This window comes from Podarcis raffonei, chromosome 1 (genome assembly GCF_027172205.1).
Source record: "Podarcis raffonei isolate rPodRaf1 chromosome 1, rPodRaf1.pri, whole genome shotgun sequence".
Classification (NCBI taxonomy): Eukaryota; Metazoa; Chordata; class Lepidosauria; order Squamata; family Lacertidae; genus Podarcis; species Podarcis raffonei.
Window position 1 is genome coordinate 116,521,006 of NC_070602.1, and position 17,979 is coordinate 116,538,984.

At 43.1% G+C, this 17,979-nt stretch overlaps 1 protein-coding gene across 1 annotated transcript in view; it reads left to right on the forward strand.

Moving 5' to 3' along the window:
- Positions 1–17,979, forward strand: part of LOC128398345 (dynein axonemal heavy chain 11-like) — a 221,952-nt gene that overhangs the window by 104,332 nt on the left and 99,641 nt on the right. Inside the window, exons 36-39 of the mRNA XM_053359350.1 lie at positions 1,359–1,552; positions 4,583–4,745; positions 7,867–7,990; positions 15,772–15,914. Coding sequence (XP_053215325.1) covers positions 1,359–1,552; positions 4,583–4,745; positions 7,867–7,990; positions 15,772–15,914 — 624 coding nt within the window. The remainder of the gene's footprint in view (positions 1–1,358; positions 1,553–4,582; positions 4,746–7,866; positions 7,991–15,771; positions 15,915–17,979) is intronic.

The window sequence follows — 17,979 nt, forward strand, 5'->3', positions numbered from 1 at the left end:
ATGAAGGCGTTGGGTTGTGCTGCTGCAGACACACTATGGCGTTTCTTCCCCCTGTGCTCCTCCCAGAGGTCATTCCTCCTCCGCCCACTGCTATGGATACATGACCTGTCTGCTTGTCTCCAGGCACTGCGGTCATCTGCAAGTGATTCCCACGGAGCAGGGTTGATGTTGCCAGTGGTCATGCAGCTTGAACCTGGACATCTAGCCATTCTCCAGGCATGAACAAGTCAACGTAGATGTCACTGAGACAGGATTGTGAACATGCTGGGAATGTGGGCTTGGGAGAGCACATCTTTGTTGGAGACTCTGTACTGCCATGTGGTACTTCAATAACTTAAGGGATGCGCGTGGCGCTGTGGTCTAAACCACTGAGCCTCTTGGGCTTGTCAATCAAAAGGACATCCATTCATATCCCCGCAACAGGGTGAGCTCCCATTGCTCTGTCCCAGCTGCTGCCAACCTAGCAGTTCGAAAGCACACCAGTGCAAGCAGATAAATAGGTACCACTGTGATGGGAAGGTAAACGGCATTTCTGTGTGCTCTTTTTTTCTGTCACAGTGTTCCGTTGCGCCAGAAGCAGTTTAGTCATGCTGGTCACATGACCTGGAAAGCTGTCTGCGGACAAACGCCGGCTCCCTTGACCTGAAAGTGAGATGAGCGCTGCAACCCCTGAGTCGCCTTTGACTGGACTTAACTGTCCAGGGGTCCTTTACCTTTACCTTTTTTCCTTCAATAACTGTGCTCTGGTGCTCATTTTCAGGTCAATACGAGGCTGGTTTCACATTTTCATACAAAACAGGAAAAGGAAAAGAATGCCAGTTTTCATTTTCATGTTCTCAGTCTGAGCTGGATTGTGACCTTTTAGTTTTCTAGAATGGAAATTTATCTGCTCTTGGGCTGTGGTATCTGGTGACTCAGACTACAGTCCTGTGTGCATTTACTTTGAAGCAAGTCCTATTGAGCACACTGGGATGTTTCTGAGTAAATGTGCAAAGGCTCTGGCTACAAGTCAAGTATTTTGCATTGTCTTGCCAGAGGGATTTGAGAGTGGCCGTATCTCTATAGCAGAGCTTTTGCTTTGCCTATGTTGGACCGCCAGCATCTCCTGGAGAAACTGGGAGTGTCCCCAAGTCTTGGAACCCTGGAGAGCCACTTCTAGGCTGGGTAGACAATACTGAGCTTAGGAGAACCAATGGCATATGGCAGCTTCCTTTGTTCCTAAATTTTAATTCAGCCTCTCTGGCTATAATTTCAGCATCCTCTATTTGATACCAAGTTAAAATTAGGAGAACCAATATAGCGAAAGGGTTAACGTGCAGGATGAACGCTTGTTTGTATCTCTGTGTTGTTGCCACCAGGGTGTTGATGAGCACATATTTATCTATAAGCCACTAATTTACTGCCACTTTGCCCATGGTGTTGGAGAACCTCGTTACTTTCCAGTATCTGATTGGAAGAAGCTGACCAGAATTTTAACAGAGGCGTTAGAGCACTACAACGAACTGCATGCAGCAATGAACCTTGTTCTCTTTGAGGATGCCATACAGCACGTGTAAGTTATTCGAGTCTTGGCGTGTGTGAGAGGTGCCGCTTCGATGCAAACAATACACTGGCGTATTTACAAAGTATTTGAAAATGCCCTCCTGGAAAGTTTTAGAAAAGGGTCAGGGGTGCTTGTAAAGTGGCTGGGCCTAAGCGAGAATTTTAGCACAGGGTGACTATAGAAATGCATCTACAATTTTTTAAAAAGGTCTCAAGGAGCCTGGATCTATTGTAACCCACTGGCTGTTGCTCAGTGTGTGACCAACAGGTACTCTGCTGCTGAAGTCAAATCCACAGTAAAGCTCAGGGGCAGATAGAGACATGACCTGTAAGGATATTTTAAGATTCAGTTGATAGAATATTACATTGCTTTCAAATATTTTACAATTCCAGGTGTGTGTCATGAAAGAAACCCCTGATGCTTTAAAATTATTCTAGAGATCCCTGGGTGAAATGAAAAACATCAGTTTCCCTTTCTCGGGTCCTATGGCATTTCTTTCTAGCAGCTTGCTAATTTCAGTGTGAAGATATCAATGTATAATAAGGACTGGGAGGAAATAATTATGAGGTGTATTTCAATGTTCTAAATTTCCCTACTTACATCTTCATTCTGTCACACTCCCATCCTACTCCATATGCTGTTCGTACGGTAGCTTTGAATGGTGGGGTTTTTAAACAGTGGAATATGAATCCATAAAAGGTATCATTCATATATATGTATGTGTGTCTACACTGTATTGTATCAGTTTGGAAGACTGGCACTACATTCATCTATATTGTGGCCCAATTTGACGATGCCTCGTTAGCGTGGCAATGATGGAATCGTTTCCCAAAGAGTTTCTGAAAGGCTCTTCCACCAGGATCTGCAACAGAAAGCAAATTAATTTTCCCCTCTTGTTTTGTTTTTTTGTTAATCAAGAAAAACGCACTTAATTACTCTGGCAGGAAGTCATGCATGTAGAGGCTGAGCTCAGCCTGAGGCCAGATGTCAGTGAGTCTGAGGTAGGATGAGTTCTTGAGAAAGCTTCAGTCCCAGCAGAGATTGATCTAATCAATAAAAGAAAAAAACTTACTCTATTCACAGTCCTTGTTTAAGAAACCTCAAACCACATGGCTATTAAACCCAGCACTAACAAAGTTCTGTCATCATCTTGCCACGCTGCATGCTGATGGTGAAGTGGTAAAAAAAGAGTTTGTTTGATAAAGGCTTCGATCCAGAGAACCTTGTCTACTTGAGCAGCTGTGTAATGTGTATGGCTAGCTAAAATAATTGATCTACAACTGCTCAACCAACACTTCCAACAACACCAAGCAAATGGTAATACAGTCAAACCTCAGAAGTTTAACGGAATCCATTCCGGAAGTCCATTCAACTTCCAAAACGTTCGGAAACCAAAGCGCTGCTTCTTATTGGCTGCAGGAAGCTTCAGACGTTCGGGTTCCAAAGAATGTTCGCAAACCGGAACACTCGCTTCCATGTTTGCGGCGTTTGGGAGCCAAAATGTCCAAGTACCAAGACAAAATGTCAAAATGTCCAAGGTACGACTGTAGCGGCCAGCATCTTTTGTGTGTTAGAGAGAAGGAAGGCAGTGGTGCTGCCTGTTTTGAGGGAGCCTAAATCATAGAATCATAGTTATTTCAAAAAGCTTGTCTATAATATAGCTTCCAATTCAGAATCGGGTTCCTTTGTTGTTGTTTAGTCGTGTCCGACTCTTCGTGACCCCATGGACCAGAGCACGCAGGAACTCCTGTCTTCCACTGCCTCCCACAGTTTGGTCAAACTCATGCTGGTAGCTTCAAGAACACTGTCCAACCATCTCGTCCTCTGTCATCCCCTTCTCCTTGTGCCCTCCATCTTTCCCAATATCAGGGTCTTTTCCAGGGAGTCTTCTCTTCTCATGAGGTGGCCAAAGTATTGGAGCCTCAGCTTCAGGATCTGTCCTTCCAGTGAGCACTTAATGACTTGGTGGTGTTGCCACAAGATTTTCTCATTATGACCCATGTGAATGTGTGCCAGGATCACAGCTCATCATCTAGTCTAGAAAACATTTGAAGACACTTCCAAGTGGCAAATGTAGCAGAAGTTTCCAAGATCAGTTTACAGTGCCCTGGGACATAAATGTGTGATCACTGGTCTATTTAACTATTTCTTAAATAGTTGAGCAAACTGTCCCACACTCTGACTACAGCAGTAACAACAAAAACAGTGACTGTATATTAGATGTTAGTAAGACCTTTTATTCAGAGTTACTATTATGTTTTCTTACATAGCACTATCTCAAATGTACCGCCATTTGGTTATAAACTGCGTTTACAATTTACCTTCGAAGGAGAGGAGTATTACGCAAGCTTTAACTGTTAAGTTCAAAGTTGCAGGAAATTCAAACTTAAATAAGTTCCTAAGTTCAAGTCCCCCTCCCAAGTACATGGTTATTAAAAAGGTTGATCGTAGGGCTATCAACTTTTAAATAATTTAATAGGGAGATTAATTAGTGAACACATTAATAGCAGCTTAGTTATTTCCCCCTATTAATTGATGGAGGGTCATTGAAGGGCAAATTTATTTGCAGACTGCACAGATGCTTAGGTTTTCTTCTCCTTATGCCACATATAGTGATCTTTCTATCCTACAATTTGAAATAAAAGCTCTGCAATATTGGAAATTAAGAGAAATGCCCTTCCTTCAGTACCTTTGAGAAAACACCTTTATTGATTTCTAAATATATTTTAGAAATATAACCTCAGTCATTACGGACTAAATAACTTTGGGAGGTTGATAGGATTGTGGCATAATTATGCATGCTTAATTGGAAGTAAAGCCTGGTGTATAATCCTAATTTAGGCTGTAATCTTAATCCCACTCTAGGCTGTAATCCTAATCCTGTTTACCTGGGAGAGAACACCCATTGAGTTCAGTAGGACTTACTTGTGGGTAGAAATGGTTAGGATTGCACTGTTAGTTTACAACCATAAATATATTGGATAGAAAGCTGATTGTCTTTAAAAGATCAATCTTTGCAAATCTGTTCCTGCCCTGTAGCTGCCGCATCAACCGCATTCTTGAAGCTCCCTATGGAAATGCACTTTTGATTGGAGTCGGAGGAAGTGGAAAGCAAAGTCTGTGCCGCTTGGCTGCTTTTCTCAGCTCACTGGAAGTCTTCCAAATCACCCTACGCAAAAGCTACGGGATCCATGATCTCAGGGTAGGTCTCATAGTGCACTTGTAAGATTCTGCATTCAAATACAGTCGCACCTCGGAAGTTGAGCACCTTGCGAGTCGAACGTTTTGGCTCCCAAACCTGGCAAACCCGGAAGTGAGTGTTCTGGTTTGCGAACCGCGCCTTGGTTTCCAAACATTTTGGAAGTCGAATGAACTTCCGGAACAGATTCTGTTCTACTACCGAGGTACGACTGTATCAAAGAATCATAGAGTTGACTGTATCAAAGAATCATAGAGTTGGAAGGGACCCCGCTGCAATACAGTGGTACCTCGGGTTACATACGCTTCAGGTTACAGACGCTTCAGGTTACAGACTCCGTTAACCCAGAAATAGTACCTTGGGTTAAGAACTTTTCTTCAGGATGAGAACAGAAATCGTGCTCTGGCGGCGCGGCAGCAGTGGGAGGCCCCATTAGCTAAAGTGGTGCTTCAAGTTAAGAACAGTTTCAGGTTAAGAACGGACCTCCAGAACAAATTAAGTACGTAACCAGAAAGTACCACTGTACAGGAATCTCATCTGAAGCTTCCATGACAGGTGGCCATCCGACCTCTGCTTAAAAACTTCCAAGGAAGGAGAGTCCACAACCTCCTGAGGGAGACCATTCCCCCAAGATCCTTTTCACTTGTTCTGCTAGTAAGCCATATGCCCCGCCCTCCCCATCTTATATTGGTGCAGCTGGTTATTCCTGCCTAAGTGCAGAACCTTGCATTTGTCCCTGTTGAAATTCATGTACGATTTGGCCCAGTTCTCCAATCTGTTGACGTCATTTTGAATTCCGACTGTGACATGTCTTTTGAGTTTCATACATAATCTCCTGGCAATGGTAAAGCCTTGTCAGAGCATACATTCTGGTATTGCATAGAAGTTAAGAGCATCAGATGTGAGCAGGCGAAGCAACCGCAATTCCAACCTTAGATGAACCATGTCAAATTTGCTTGGAGAAGACATTGTTGCACCCTTGCAAAAAGGGTGAACTTACTTAATTCACACTATCCGAAACAAAATGTGAACCAAAGCACAGCTATCCTTCAAAAGTTGCACTTCTCCAAATTTTGCAGTGCAATTTCCCAGCCAAATACTGTGCACAAAACTGCATATACAAGATCAAAGTATGCATATAAATGCATATATTAGTAAGTACAGTATATATTTACACACATAACGCATTACATTAGGGGAATTGCTTTGTAAAACGAGTGTTTGTTAGTCAAAACTGTATATAAAAATGCGTCTATTCAGAGAAATCTAAACTAAACTGCTTCAAGCCTTCATAGCTGAAGTGGATTAAAATTCTCTGGCGCAACAAATCCACTTTCAAAAAGGAACAAGGCAGATTGAAAAGTGGGATTGACAAATGATTTAACAGGAAGCCGTGTAAACACATTGCAAGCAAATCAGGATTAATGTGAATTGTAAAGCCATCCATAGACAAATCGGAATGAATGCCCTATAAAAGCAGGATATAATCTAACTACTGTGTAACGTTTGTGCAAGCAAATCAGGATTAATGCTGAATAAACAGGGGGAGCCCTACCTGGAAATGGTTAGCTACCAGGGCTTGCCTTTGTCGGAGGAGCAGGGAAATAGTGCTAACAATGGACCACAGTGTTTTTGAAACAGCTGGCAATCGATTTATCTTCCTAGGGAGTACATATAGGTGGCATACGTCCACCTTCTCACCCAACTGCATTGATGTAATCTACATCTGTCAGTGCAAGAAACAAAAGCAGGTTTGGAGACTGCAAGAGACAGAAACTGCAGTTGGAGATGGGTGGAGAAAGAGTGAGCAAGCCTGAGCTCTGGAAGACACATTTTGATCTCTTGTCTGGGAATCTGATGACCAACAGAGGATTTGCTGCTTTCAGGAGTGCTGTGCCGTTTTAATTCATCTCTGCTCAATTTGTTTATTTGTAACATTTAAAAGGGACACAGGTGGTACTGTGGTTTAAACCACAGAGCCTAGGACTTGCCGATCAGAAGGTCGGTGGTTCAAATCCCCGCAACGGGGTGAGCTCCCGTTGCTCGGTCCCTGCTCCTGCCAACCTAGCAGTTCGAAAGCACGTCAAAGTGCAAGTAGATAAATAGGTACCGCTCCGGCGGGAATGTAAACGGCGTTTCCGTGTGCTGCTCTGGTTCACCAGAAGCGGCTTAGTCATGCTGGCCACATGACCCAGAAAAACTGTCTGCGGACAAACGGCTCTCTCGGCCAGTTAAGCGAGATGAGCGCCGCAACCCCGGAGTCAGCCACGACTGGACCTAATGGTCAGGGGTCCCTTTACCCTTTTAACGTTTAAAAACACCTCAAGTTTTCAGTAATCTCTCCTTCCGAAGGGAACTTAACCCAGGTAAACACACTGCCCTTGAGGCTTCTGACTACCGTCCAAGAATGGACACTCGCTGCTTTCCCCAGTGGGCGTTGGTTGTGGACCTTTGCTCCGCATCTCCTTCCCTGACACCCAAACGCACATGATTGCCAACTGATGGGGAATACCCCCCAGCCATCACAGCCATGGGCGTAAGTTCCCATCCAACAAAACCAGGGTCAAATTGGCCAATCAGAGGCCCACATTGGGGGAGTTGCTGGCTGGCTGGCTGGCTGGCCTCTCTAGCCACTCTGGGAGGCTCCCAACAGAATATTAAAAACACAATAAAACATCAAACATAAAAAACTTCCCTAAATAGGGCTGCCTTCAGATGTCTTCTAAAAGTCAGGACGTTGTTTATTTCCTTGACATCTGATGGGAGGGCGTTCCACAGGGCGGGCGCCACTACCGAGAAGGCCCTCTGCCTGGTTCCCTGTAACTTGGCTTCTCGCAGTGAGGGAACCGCCAGAAGGCCCTCGGAGCTGGACCTCAGTGTCCGCTTGAACGATGCGAGTGGAGACGCTCCTTCAGGTAAAGACAGCACATAAGAACATGATCCTTAACAGACGAGGGGAAGCACTTAGGTTGCTCTATTGTAAAAATATGTAATTTCCCCTTCAAATAATTTGAATTTTAAAAGTTGGGTCTTTAAGCTTCCCCTTTCATGAGGTTGCTTTGCTTGACAATATTGTTCAGTATGCATATTTCCGTAATGATCTAAACCTCCCTTTCTTCTACAGAGTGATATTGCGACACTTTACTTTAAAGTTGGCGTGAAGAACATCGGCACCGTGTTTCTTCACGCAGATGCTCAGATCCCTGATGAGCGTTTTCTCGTATTAATTAACGACATGCTGGCATCAGGTAAGCAAAAACTCTTAAATGCGAAAAAAAGAGAGAGACTGTTTCTTTTGTACTTTATTTAAATAACATCTTTTAAAGAGACCATTGAAGTCTTCGTGGAGGGGTTGGTGTTGTTTTTTTTTAAGAAACAGAAAAACCCTTCGGTAAATATATTCATGATCAAAACAGTTGAAAAATAGAAGATCCTGAAATGAGCAAAAGGCCACTAGGTTTTGAATAGGCTTCATCAGCGAGGGAGAAAGGTCAGCTGTTGAGATGAGTTATAGGAGCTATTAAGTCACCTTTGTGACACGAGCAGAATAAGCTGCATAACATAATCAACTGCAATCAAGGGGGGGGGAACGCTGTTTATTATAAAATGCTTCAACTATTTTAATATTTGATATTGTTATATAAAATGGCACAGCGTAAGTCCACACACATTTCACCAGTATAAACCGTCTGCATTAATTGATTTGTGGAGCACGTTTTAGAATTACAAAAAAATCGCAGAGGGATTGCGTTCCAAACGGTCGGGAACAGGAGCGGGGTGATTCCTGCTCCTGAAATTGCAGTTGCAGACACTGCTGGTGCAAAGGTGTCCAAAATTTCTTACGAGAGCCCTTCACTCTTTCCCCCTTTTATATCACCTATACTGATATATGTGTGCCTTTTTAGCAATGTCAGGTCCGTGAAATTCATCCTGCAGCTGCGCTTTCTGATTAAGTATATTTATCTCTAAATGTGTGTGTGTGTGTGTGTGTGAGAGAGAGAGAGAGAGAGAGAGAGAGAGAGAGAGAGAGGTGGACAAACTAGTCTGTTTCCAGTCCATGTTAGTTTCGCATTTGTTCAGCCTTAATTCCCTCCCATCCCATTTCTGCATGGTGATTCTTTTTTGAAAGAAAAGTCTGCATGAAAATTAATATTTAAATACATATTGCCCTGCAAAATATGCACTTCTTAATATATTTCCTCACCGAGCAAGCACATCTGAATATAATTTCCCCTAAAACAAACTTTGCTTTTTTTGGTACACATGTTGATGCCAAGAACAACATCACAAATAAGGAGAAAAATGAAATGGAAAGGGTAACTGCTTTCTGGTACGTACATTAGGCCAGGAGATGCAGATCAACAGAATTGGCAAAGAATGAATTTGCCAAATATTTTGATTTATTTGTTCATTTTATTTATTTTATTTTTTTTAAATAATATTTATTAGCATTTTCAAAAAACAAACAAGAACAAAAAATAAACAGAACAAAAGAAAAATACAAAAATACATAACAAAATTAAACAACAAAAGAAAAATAGAAAAAACACATAAAGTTATCGTTCTTAACCTTATTTCTCAGACTTCCTCACACCTCCCCTTCTTGTATTCCAATTTAAGTTGTCAGTTCAGCAAGTCCTTAACTTATTTCTTTACCTTAACTTATACATTTATTCTAACATACCATTTTTTACTTTACTTCCTTTTTTCCATTTCCTCCATTTATTTTTAACAATCTTATTTTCAATTAATTTAAAAAAGAAGAAACCAATTTTACCTTATTTAAAACACACATCAATACTTATACCTCATTAACTATTCTTAGACCTTTTTCCTAAAGTCGACCAAAATTTCCCTTCCACGATTTACCCAATTTCCTTACCACTAATTAAAAGTAAAAAAAGAAAACAAATTATCCTTATGTACCCTTTGGATTCCCAACCTCTACCCACCCTTTTCCCGGTTCCAATCCCCGACCAATGTCCATCAGTCTTTGTGTTATTTATTTAACCTGGAGACCTCACATCTGAGGCCCTTTTATCTCTCTCAGTTCCTTTCTGCCGGTCTCTTTGATGGTCCTTAATGTTAAACCCCAAGTCTCGAAGGGGCTCCGGACCAGCAGAGTCCTTGTTGCTTCCAGCCAGTCTTCCATACTTAAAGGCAAAGCCTATGGGGGGCTCCAACTTTTGTTTCAAATTTCTTACAGATCCAGATGTCCCCAAGGCTCCAGCTTTCACCTTCCGCAGATTTATAATCCTCAGGTCTTCAGATCTCCTCCAAGGGAGATCTCTCCATTTTCCAGGCTCCCATTCAGACCAGGCTTTCCACATCCAATTTTTATTATCCTTTTTTATCATCATGTCAGGCCTCATATTGTAACTCTCCTTTAACTCCTGCACGTCTCCTGCTTCTCCTTCATTTTCTTCAAAAACAGCACCTTGCTCCATCATTTCTGCACTTTCAGTTTCATTTATTTGTTCAGTTGAGTAGGCTTCCTGTTTCAAATCTTTATCCAGCTCAAAACTGTTGTTTACTGACCGGTGTAGTAGTGATATCTTTGTAGACATAACATTGTATTCATCTTTCAAATTTCCCAAGAGAACGAGCGCTCTGTCCAGTTCTGCTTGGAATTTACATACTCCAGTCATTTTTGTAGTGTAGTATCCCTATTACCCCTCTAGGGGGATTTTAGTTCCTTAATGTTCCTTTCAGCTCGAAGCCAAAAGTCCAGTTATTTTGTATCAGCCCTCGTTGTTTTCAACAAAGTTATACCAGATGAACCCACAAAAACAGCAGAAACAATGTTCTCTTTTTCCAGCTGGCAACTAGCTGACTAGCAGCTCTCTTGACAGCTGTCAAAATCTTCGATGCAACAGACTTTCTCTTGGGGCGTTCCCGGGTCTCGGGGGGGGGGTGAAATTCCAGTCCCCAAATTCTTTTTATCCTCCAGTAAATCCTTATAGTGTCAAAACCGTGAAATCAAGATCTTTTCACTAGAAAACAGGTTCTCTCGACCTTAGTTGCCCAGTCCTTTGCTTTAACTTGTTTACAAAGAGGGGGGGTGACTTCCTTTTTAGCCCCTTCCCGCTCGTTCCAAATTCAAAATTAAATTTTTTTTTTTTTAAAGTCCCAATCTCCGTATTACTCACGGGTTAGTATTTTAGAGTCCAGTCGATCTTGGAAGAAGTTGGCGCTCTCTGTCAATGGCTTGCGGCTTCACTCCGTAGGCGAGGGAGTACTCTCAGCACCACGCCTCACCCTGCCTCCGTTCCAAAGCCTTTAAAAAGGCTCCGTCGCGGATTGGGGGGGCGCAAATGGTGCCCGCCGAGTCTCTGTGTTCACAGGCATCCGCGCCTGTGATTTTAAGGGTCTCCGCTTCGCCGCAGCGGCCAGACCCAGACGCTACGGAGCCGATTCCCTCCGGAGCTCGGAGGGAATCCGCCATTAAACAATGGCGCCAACCCGGAAGTCCTATTTGTTCATTTTATTTATGGCATTGCTATACAACTTAATCATTAATAGTTCGAAGCAGTGCAAATAAAATTGAAGATTTATTTATTTATTTTTAAAAAACTGTACAAAGAATAAGATAAAAATCATCATAAAACCAGTGCTTTTTTTCTGGGGGTAGGCAGGGGTACACATACCCCTAAAGATTTTGTGAATCTAACTAGAGAAGAAACAATTTTTTTAAAAAAACAGAGTTTTGTAGGCTATCTAGGTCAACCCCCTTCTTGAGGCAAACAAGCCAGAACCAGAGTGTTTCAGATAAGATGGATCACCAACCTCTGCTTGAAGATCTCCATTAAGTTGTTTTTGTGTGTGTGTCTGTGTTTTGTTGTTCAGATAAATTTGGGGTTTGGAAAGCTATCCATTCTTGGCCATGGGTAGGCAAACTAAGGCCCCGGGGGCTGGATCCAGCCCAATCGCCTTCTAAATCCGGACAGTCCAGGAATCAGCCTGTTTTTACATGAGTAGAATGTGTCCTTTTATTTAAAATGCATCTCTGGGTTATTTGTGGGACCTGCCTGGTGTTTTTACATAAGTACCGTAGGTTCCGGCGTCTTAGACGACTGGGTGTATAAGACGACCCCCAACTTTTGTTGTTCAATTTTAGAGTTTTAGAGTTATAGAGTTTGAGCGCTGTCAATGGCAGAGCGCACACCCCTCCGCTGCCTCTGCTGTCGCAGCAGCAGCAGCAGCAGCCTGAGGCAAGGCGTTTGGCGGGTGGGTGAACGGGTGAGCGCCGCGCTCGGAAGGACTTTCCTGCCTCCCCTTCTGTGGGGTGGGAGGAGGAGCGACGGCAGAAGGGGCGCCTCTGCTCACCGGATCCCTCTCCTCCTTCCCAACGCATATACCTGGCGTATAAGACGACCCCTGACTTTTGGGGTGATTTTCCAGGGATAAAAAGTCATCTTGTATGCCAGAACATACGGTAGAATGTGTGCTTTTTAAAAAAAATGCACCTCTGGGTTATTTGTGGGGCACAGGGATTCGTTCATTCCCCCTCCAAAAAAAAAATAGTCCACCCCCCCACATGGTCTGAGGGACAGTGGACCGGCCCCCTGCTGAAAAAGTTTGCTGACCCCTGATCTTGGCTTTTAGCAGCCAGAGTTTCAACATGCAGAGGCGACGGGACACATGCAGAAGGAAGGCATGTTCTGCATAATAAGGAATTCTGTTTACTCCTCACTCTAGAGAGCACTATATGAACAAAGTGATTGCACAACGTTCAACTTGCAGTATAGGAATAAGCAGTCAAAGTGGAAACAGAACACGTATAGAGATTGCAGATCAGCATCAATGCATTGTTAGTATTTTATTTTATTATTCTTTCCACTAAGTAGTGTTGTCACAAAGTAAAGCATACTATATTGAATATCATTCTCTTTATTATTTATCCAGTTAGATCTGGAAGAGGGGGAGAGATATAAGGGGGGGGGACAGCCCAAGTATAGCAGTAGACTATCTTTGTATTCTCTGAATCTATTGTAAGATATGTTGGTTTTGTGCTTATAATTGAGATGAACAGATGGCGAAGACTTCATTTAAAGTAGTACTGTACACCCATTAAAATAATCTCTGCTGACTGTGTTTCTTCACTAATTGCAACACAGTAGCACAGAAGAAAGATCTAGAGTCTTTTCAACCATTTACTATTTTAGGACAATAGTGTGATCTTGTCGGAAAAAGGAGATTCCCCCAGGATAATAGATGCGGTTCTGCCGTCTGTGGCGAAGTGTACATAAAATAAACATTCTATCATTATCATTGGAAAGAGAGAGTTATTTGCACACATTTAGAAGAAGGGATGGCCTGTGTAAAACCTGCTGAAAAAAGCATTCAAATTGTCCAAAATCCTGTGTTGCTTTCAATAAGTTTAGAGTAAGAATGCTGGTGATACCTGTGATTTATGATGCGGTCAGTCTGAGGAGTTGTGTATGTTCTGGACATAAAAATGCCCTGGATCAGCCCAGTATGAGATTCTCGAGGCCAGGTTTGTGCAACTGGCTTTATTAAATGAAAATCTACCTCCATTTACTGTAACTTGGCTGCTAAAAATGTTGCTGTCCTGCATTCATCAGGCTAAAGTATAGTGACATAAAACAAATATCGTTCAGATAGTGCAGCTCAGCAGAAATGGAAGCAACCCACAAGAATGACAGTGGCAAGAAATGATTAGCAGCCAAAGACCTGCATAATCAATAATGTTTTACATTCTCAATATGTCAAGAAAGGAGGAAAGAGCAACTCTTCACAGCAGCTCAGGTGGCAGTTGGTGGCAGTAACTCAGAGTCCTGGGGCAACTCCAGTAAAGGCTCTGTTGATGCCTCCTGAAAGAAAAAGGATTTTCTGCAGAATGCAATTCCTTCAGGAGCTCTTAAAGGCAGAGGCAGTTTTTAATGTAATTGAATCCCAGAAGGAATTTTGTTTTGGATTAGCCTCAAGCTCCAGGTCTTTTGCACCAGACCCCAAATCTCTTGCTCTTTCAGCCTTTAAAAAAATAAGTTGAGTTTGTGTGTGCGTGTGTGTGTTTTTGTTTTTTTTACTTTGCTTAGAGGACAAATTTCCCTCTGAAAGTTGTAGGAATGGATTTGGGCACAAGGAGAAGATATATTGTTTAGTCATTACCTTTCCTTGCTCACTCTAGTGAGATCAGCAGAGTTCCATCTTTTGCCGTTTAAACTAGGAAGGTAAGACAAGGTTGATTTAACCTTCTATAAATAATAATCCAAGATGCTTTAAGGCAAACTGGATTTTCCTGGTATTACCCCTTTTCTCTCCCTTTAAAACGATAATCACACACATTGTTTTGTGAGGAAGTAAAAGTATCATTTACTTACATAGGTCTTGAAGCCACAATTACAGTAGCAAAATGAAAGCAGGTTTATAACTACTATCTAAGATACAAAAGTACAAAATGTAAGTTCAAAAATGATATCTGAGGTCATGTGTGGTCAGCTTGGAAGCACGATGAAGAAAAGAGGAGAGATGCCCAGGAAGGAAGGGAGTATGTAATGCTACAGCTTCCTGCCAGGGCTGGACAAAGGAAGTGATCTCACAGAGTTCTCTCTAGCCAATTTTACAGGAAAGTCTGTGAGCCTCAGCTCCTTCGTGTGCCCATCTGTCTCAGTAACGTTCCACAGAAGTCAGTCTAAATTTCCATCTAGACATATAAATTAGCATATGCAAATTTCTGCCATTGGCTTATGCCCTTCGATCCCACACTGTTAAGGGCTTTACAGAACTCCTTGATGAGGACCTTGAATTTGGCTCAGGAGCACATTTTAGCAGAACTGGCTCAATGTGCTGCTCTCTCCCTTATCTATTAAGGTGAGCAGGAGTTTTACCCCACAGGCAGCATGCAGGGTGCATCATATAGTCCAGTCCCAGAAATTGAAAAAGCATAGATAAAGGCTGGGAGATTTATATTCCCCACCACTCCCCAAAATGGGGAGACCTCTATATGAAACTCTGGCTTCATCAACAAAAATTCTGCTAACCCAAGCAGAGTGAAGAGAAACATGTAGGCTGTTGGGGGAAACCCTAACTAATTGGCACCCCTAATTGGGAACAGTTTGCAAATAAAAAGAATAAATAGTAGGGGTGTTAGATTGAGGAAAAAGGCAGGCTGGGAGCCAAAGGACTTCACAATATCACCAACTTTTAGAAAACATTCATTTGGCTAATTTGCGTGACACAATAGAGAAAGGAGGGTTTGATTTTAAGGCGTAGCTGCAGTGATTGATTAGATTGATTATTATATTTGTGGCATGTAGGAATGAATAATTGCTGAGAATGGATATAGGAAATATTTTATTGAGAGCGCAATAATGCATAAGTCATGTGAAGCACAGCGCACAAAAAAGCAACACACCAACATATAGTGAAAAGGTTTAAATAATAACTAACCCAATCTTGGAATCGCTCCAGAAAAACAGGGAATTGAAAAAGAACTAAACAGAGAATTATGGTTTTTTTAGACAAAAGAGAGAGGGAGAAATAGCTGCACGTGCTTTTGCATGCATATAGCTCTTTAATTATGAGAATGATTTAAGTTTAGCATCAAGATAACAGAGCCGCATTGTCTATGAACAACCAATATTGAGTTTATTTTATTTTTTTAAAAGTTGAGGCAGCATTCAGTCCTTCAACATTTGGTTCAGTTATCTGTGCAAAATGCTGATTGAGGGAGGTTATCACAGTAGCAGCTACTTTTGTTTTTAAAAACCAAATCACGTAAAATTCAATAACACACTTAATGTAATGTGTGGTTTGGCCTTCACTGGGTGACCTTGGGCCAGTCAGTCTCTCTCAGCATGACCTACCTCATGGGGTTTTTACAGAGATAAAGTGGGGATGTGTGGGGCGGGAGGGGGACCCCTATGTAGTCTACTTGCAGCTCTTCAGAAGAAGGGCAGTTTGGAAACACAATAATCATGATGAAAAACGTGTATCAAGAATAGAAAAAAAATGAAATCTCAACTTCAGATACGAAATTCTACATATAGATTTTTCTTTTTTGAAGGTGATATCCCTGATTTATTTAATGAAGATGAAGTGGATAGCATAGTATCTTCTACAAGGCTGGAACTGCGGGGGCTTGGCCAGGCTGATTCAAAAGAGAACTGCTGGCAATTTTTTATTGACCGAATTCGTCGGCAACTCAAGGTAAACAAGGGAAATGAATATGAGGGGGAAACGTTCAACATGTAACTGCTGCAAGGCGATGCATGCAGAATGAATTCTCATAATAAACACCATATTTGTGGCAGATTATCTTTGTTAGTGAGGGGAGAAATCGATAGATGGATTTTGTTTTAATGTACCAAATCAAGTTATTGGATGCCTAAAGAATATCCTAACCTTTTAATCTGTACACATTAAGTGCAAAACCAGAGTGAATTATGGAAGCTCAATTGGGATCGTAGCGTTGCATCCTTTTTTTCCCACTGAAAAAGAAGAGGACCAGCACTGAGAAGGCAAAATGATAATTACCATTGATTTTTTTAAAAAGGAAAATTTAGTATCTTCTACAGTTATAAATCTCGTAGGATAGATGCAGAGGCAATCTGGGCAAGTAGAATCAAACGTGTATCAGTAATTTTTCATATACAAATAGCTCACTGAATCATTATTCTAGATCACTTACAGGACTAAAAACTTCCAGAGGAGTAACTGTGTTAGTCAGTTGCAGGAAAACCATCAAAGGATCTTGTAGCACCTTAAAGTCTACTACAGTGGTACCTCGGGTTACATACGCTTCAGGTTACATACGCTTCAAGTTACAGACTCCGCTAACCCAGAAATAATACCTCAGGTTAAGAACTTTGCTTCAGGATGAGAAGAGAAATCGTGGAGGCAGCAGGAGGCCCCATTAGCTAAGGTGGTGCTTCAGGTTAAGAACAGTTTCAGGTTAAGAACGGACCCCCGGAACAAATTAAGTTCTTAACCCGAGGTACCACTGTATATTTCTCATGGCATCAGTGGCAGAGCATAGCTTCCCGGGGGAGGGGACACGGAGGGAGCCCGTTGTGGCTGCATCAGGCCTCACCACATGCAGCGGCGGAGTATATGCCCGTGCTGCCCAGTGCGGGCGAGGTGTGGAGTGTGCCCTCCCAGGCACGGGGTAGTCTCTCAGATGCCCAGACCGGCATGTGTGCGTGCCCTGCAGCCGGGGGCGGAACTAGCCACTCACGGGGTCGGAGTGAGCTGCCCATGGTGGACATTCGGCACGACGCCCACCTGCAACTCCCAAGCCTCCCCCAAGCTGTCAAAATGAAGGGGGGAATACCACTGGCAAAGGGGTGCAGCTCCCCGCCTTACCCCGACGACTCAGGGTAGGTTTGGGAGTCGCAGGCAGGCGGCGCACCAAATGTCACCCCCCTCAGTGAGGGCACCTGGGGCGGGCTGCCCCTCCTCCCTTCCTGACCACTTATTCTGGAGCCCAGCAGAGGAGAGGGGTGGCAATGCTGCTGTTGCCTCTCTGCTACCAGGTCAGGCTTGATTTGGGAAGAAGGAGAAGAAGAGGAGGAGGAGGAGTTTTTTCTTTATCACTACCCGAAGGAGTCTCAAAGCGGCTAACATTCTCCTTTCTCTTCCTCCCCCACAACAAACACTCTGTGAGGTGAGTGGGGCTGGGAGACTTCAGAGAAGTGTGACTAGCCCAAGGTCACCCAGCAGCTGCAGGTGGAGGAGCAGGGAAGCGAACCCAGTTCATCAGATTACGAGTCCACTGCTCTTAACCACTACACCACGCTGGCTCTCTGGGAGTGGCGTTGCGGCCGGCTGGCTGGCAACATTGGGTTATTGCATGAGAAAACTGCCCCCATGGCTACCTCGCACACCTGTGCCAGGCCCTGAAGGTCCAACCTGGGCGCAGTTTCCCTCCCCACGGCTCTGACTTCAATGAGGCAGTCTGTCGTGGGGGTGCCCGGTCGCACTGTCTCAAAAAATGCACCCAGGGCCATGACCCCCCCCAGCCTCCCCCTACCCAATGCTACTGCATGGCATAAACTTTCATGGACTAGAGTCCATGTCTGAAGGATTATTCCCAATTGGGAGTTGTATATAATGTTCAGAAATGAGGGGGAATCAACTACCAATGCAATGCAAAAAGTAGAGCATGAGACTGCTGCTTTGTCAAGGCTCTGCCAATTCCTCCCCCGGTTGCAGCAAGAGCCGAGAAAACAAGGAGGATCCTTTTTAATGAATTTTATTCAATCCTAATAGTGAG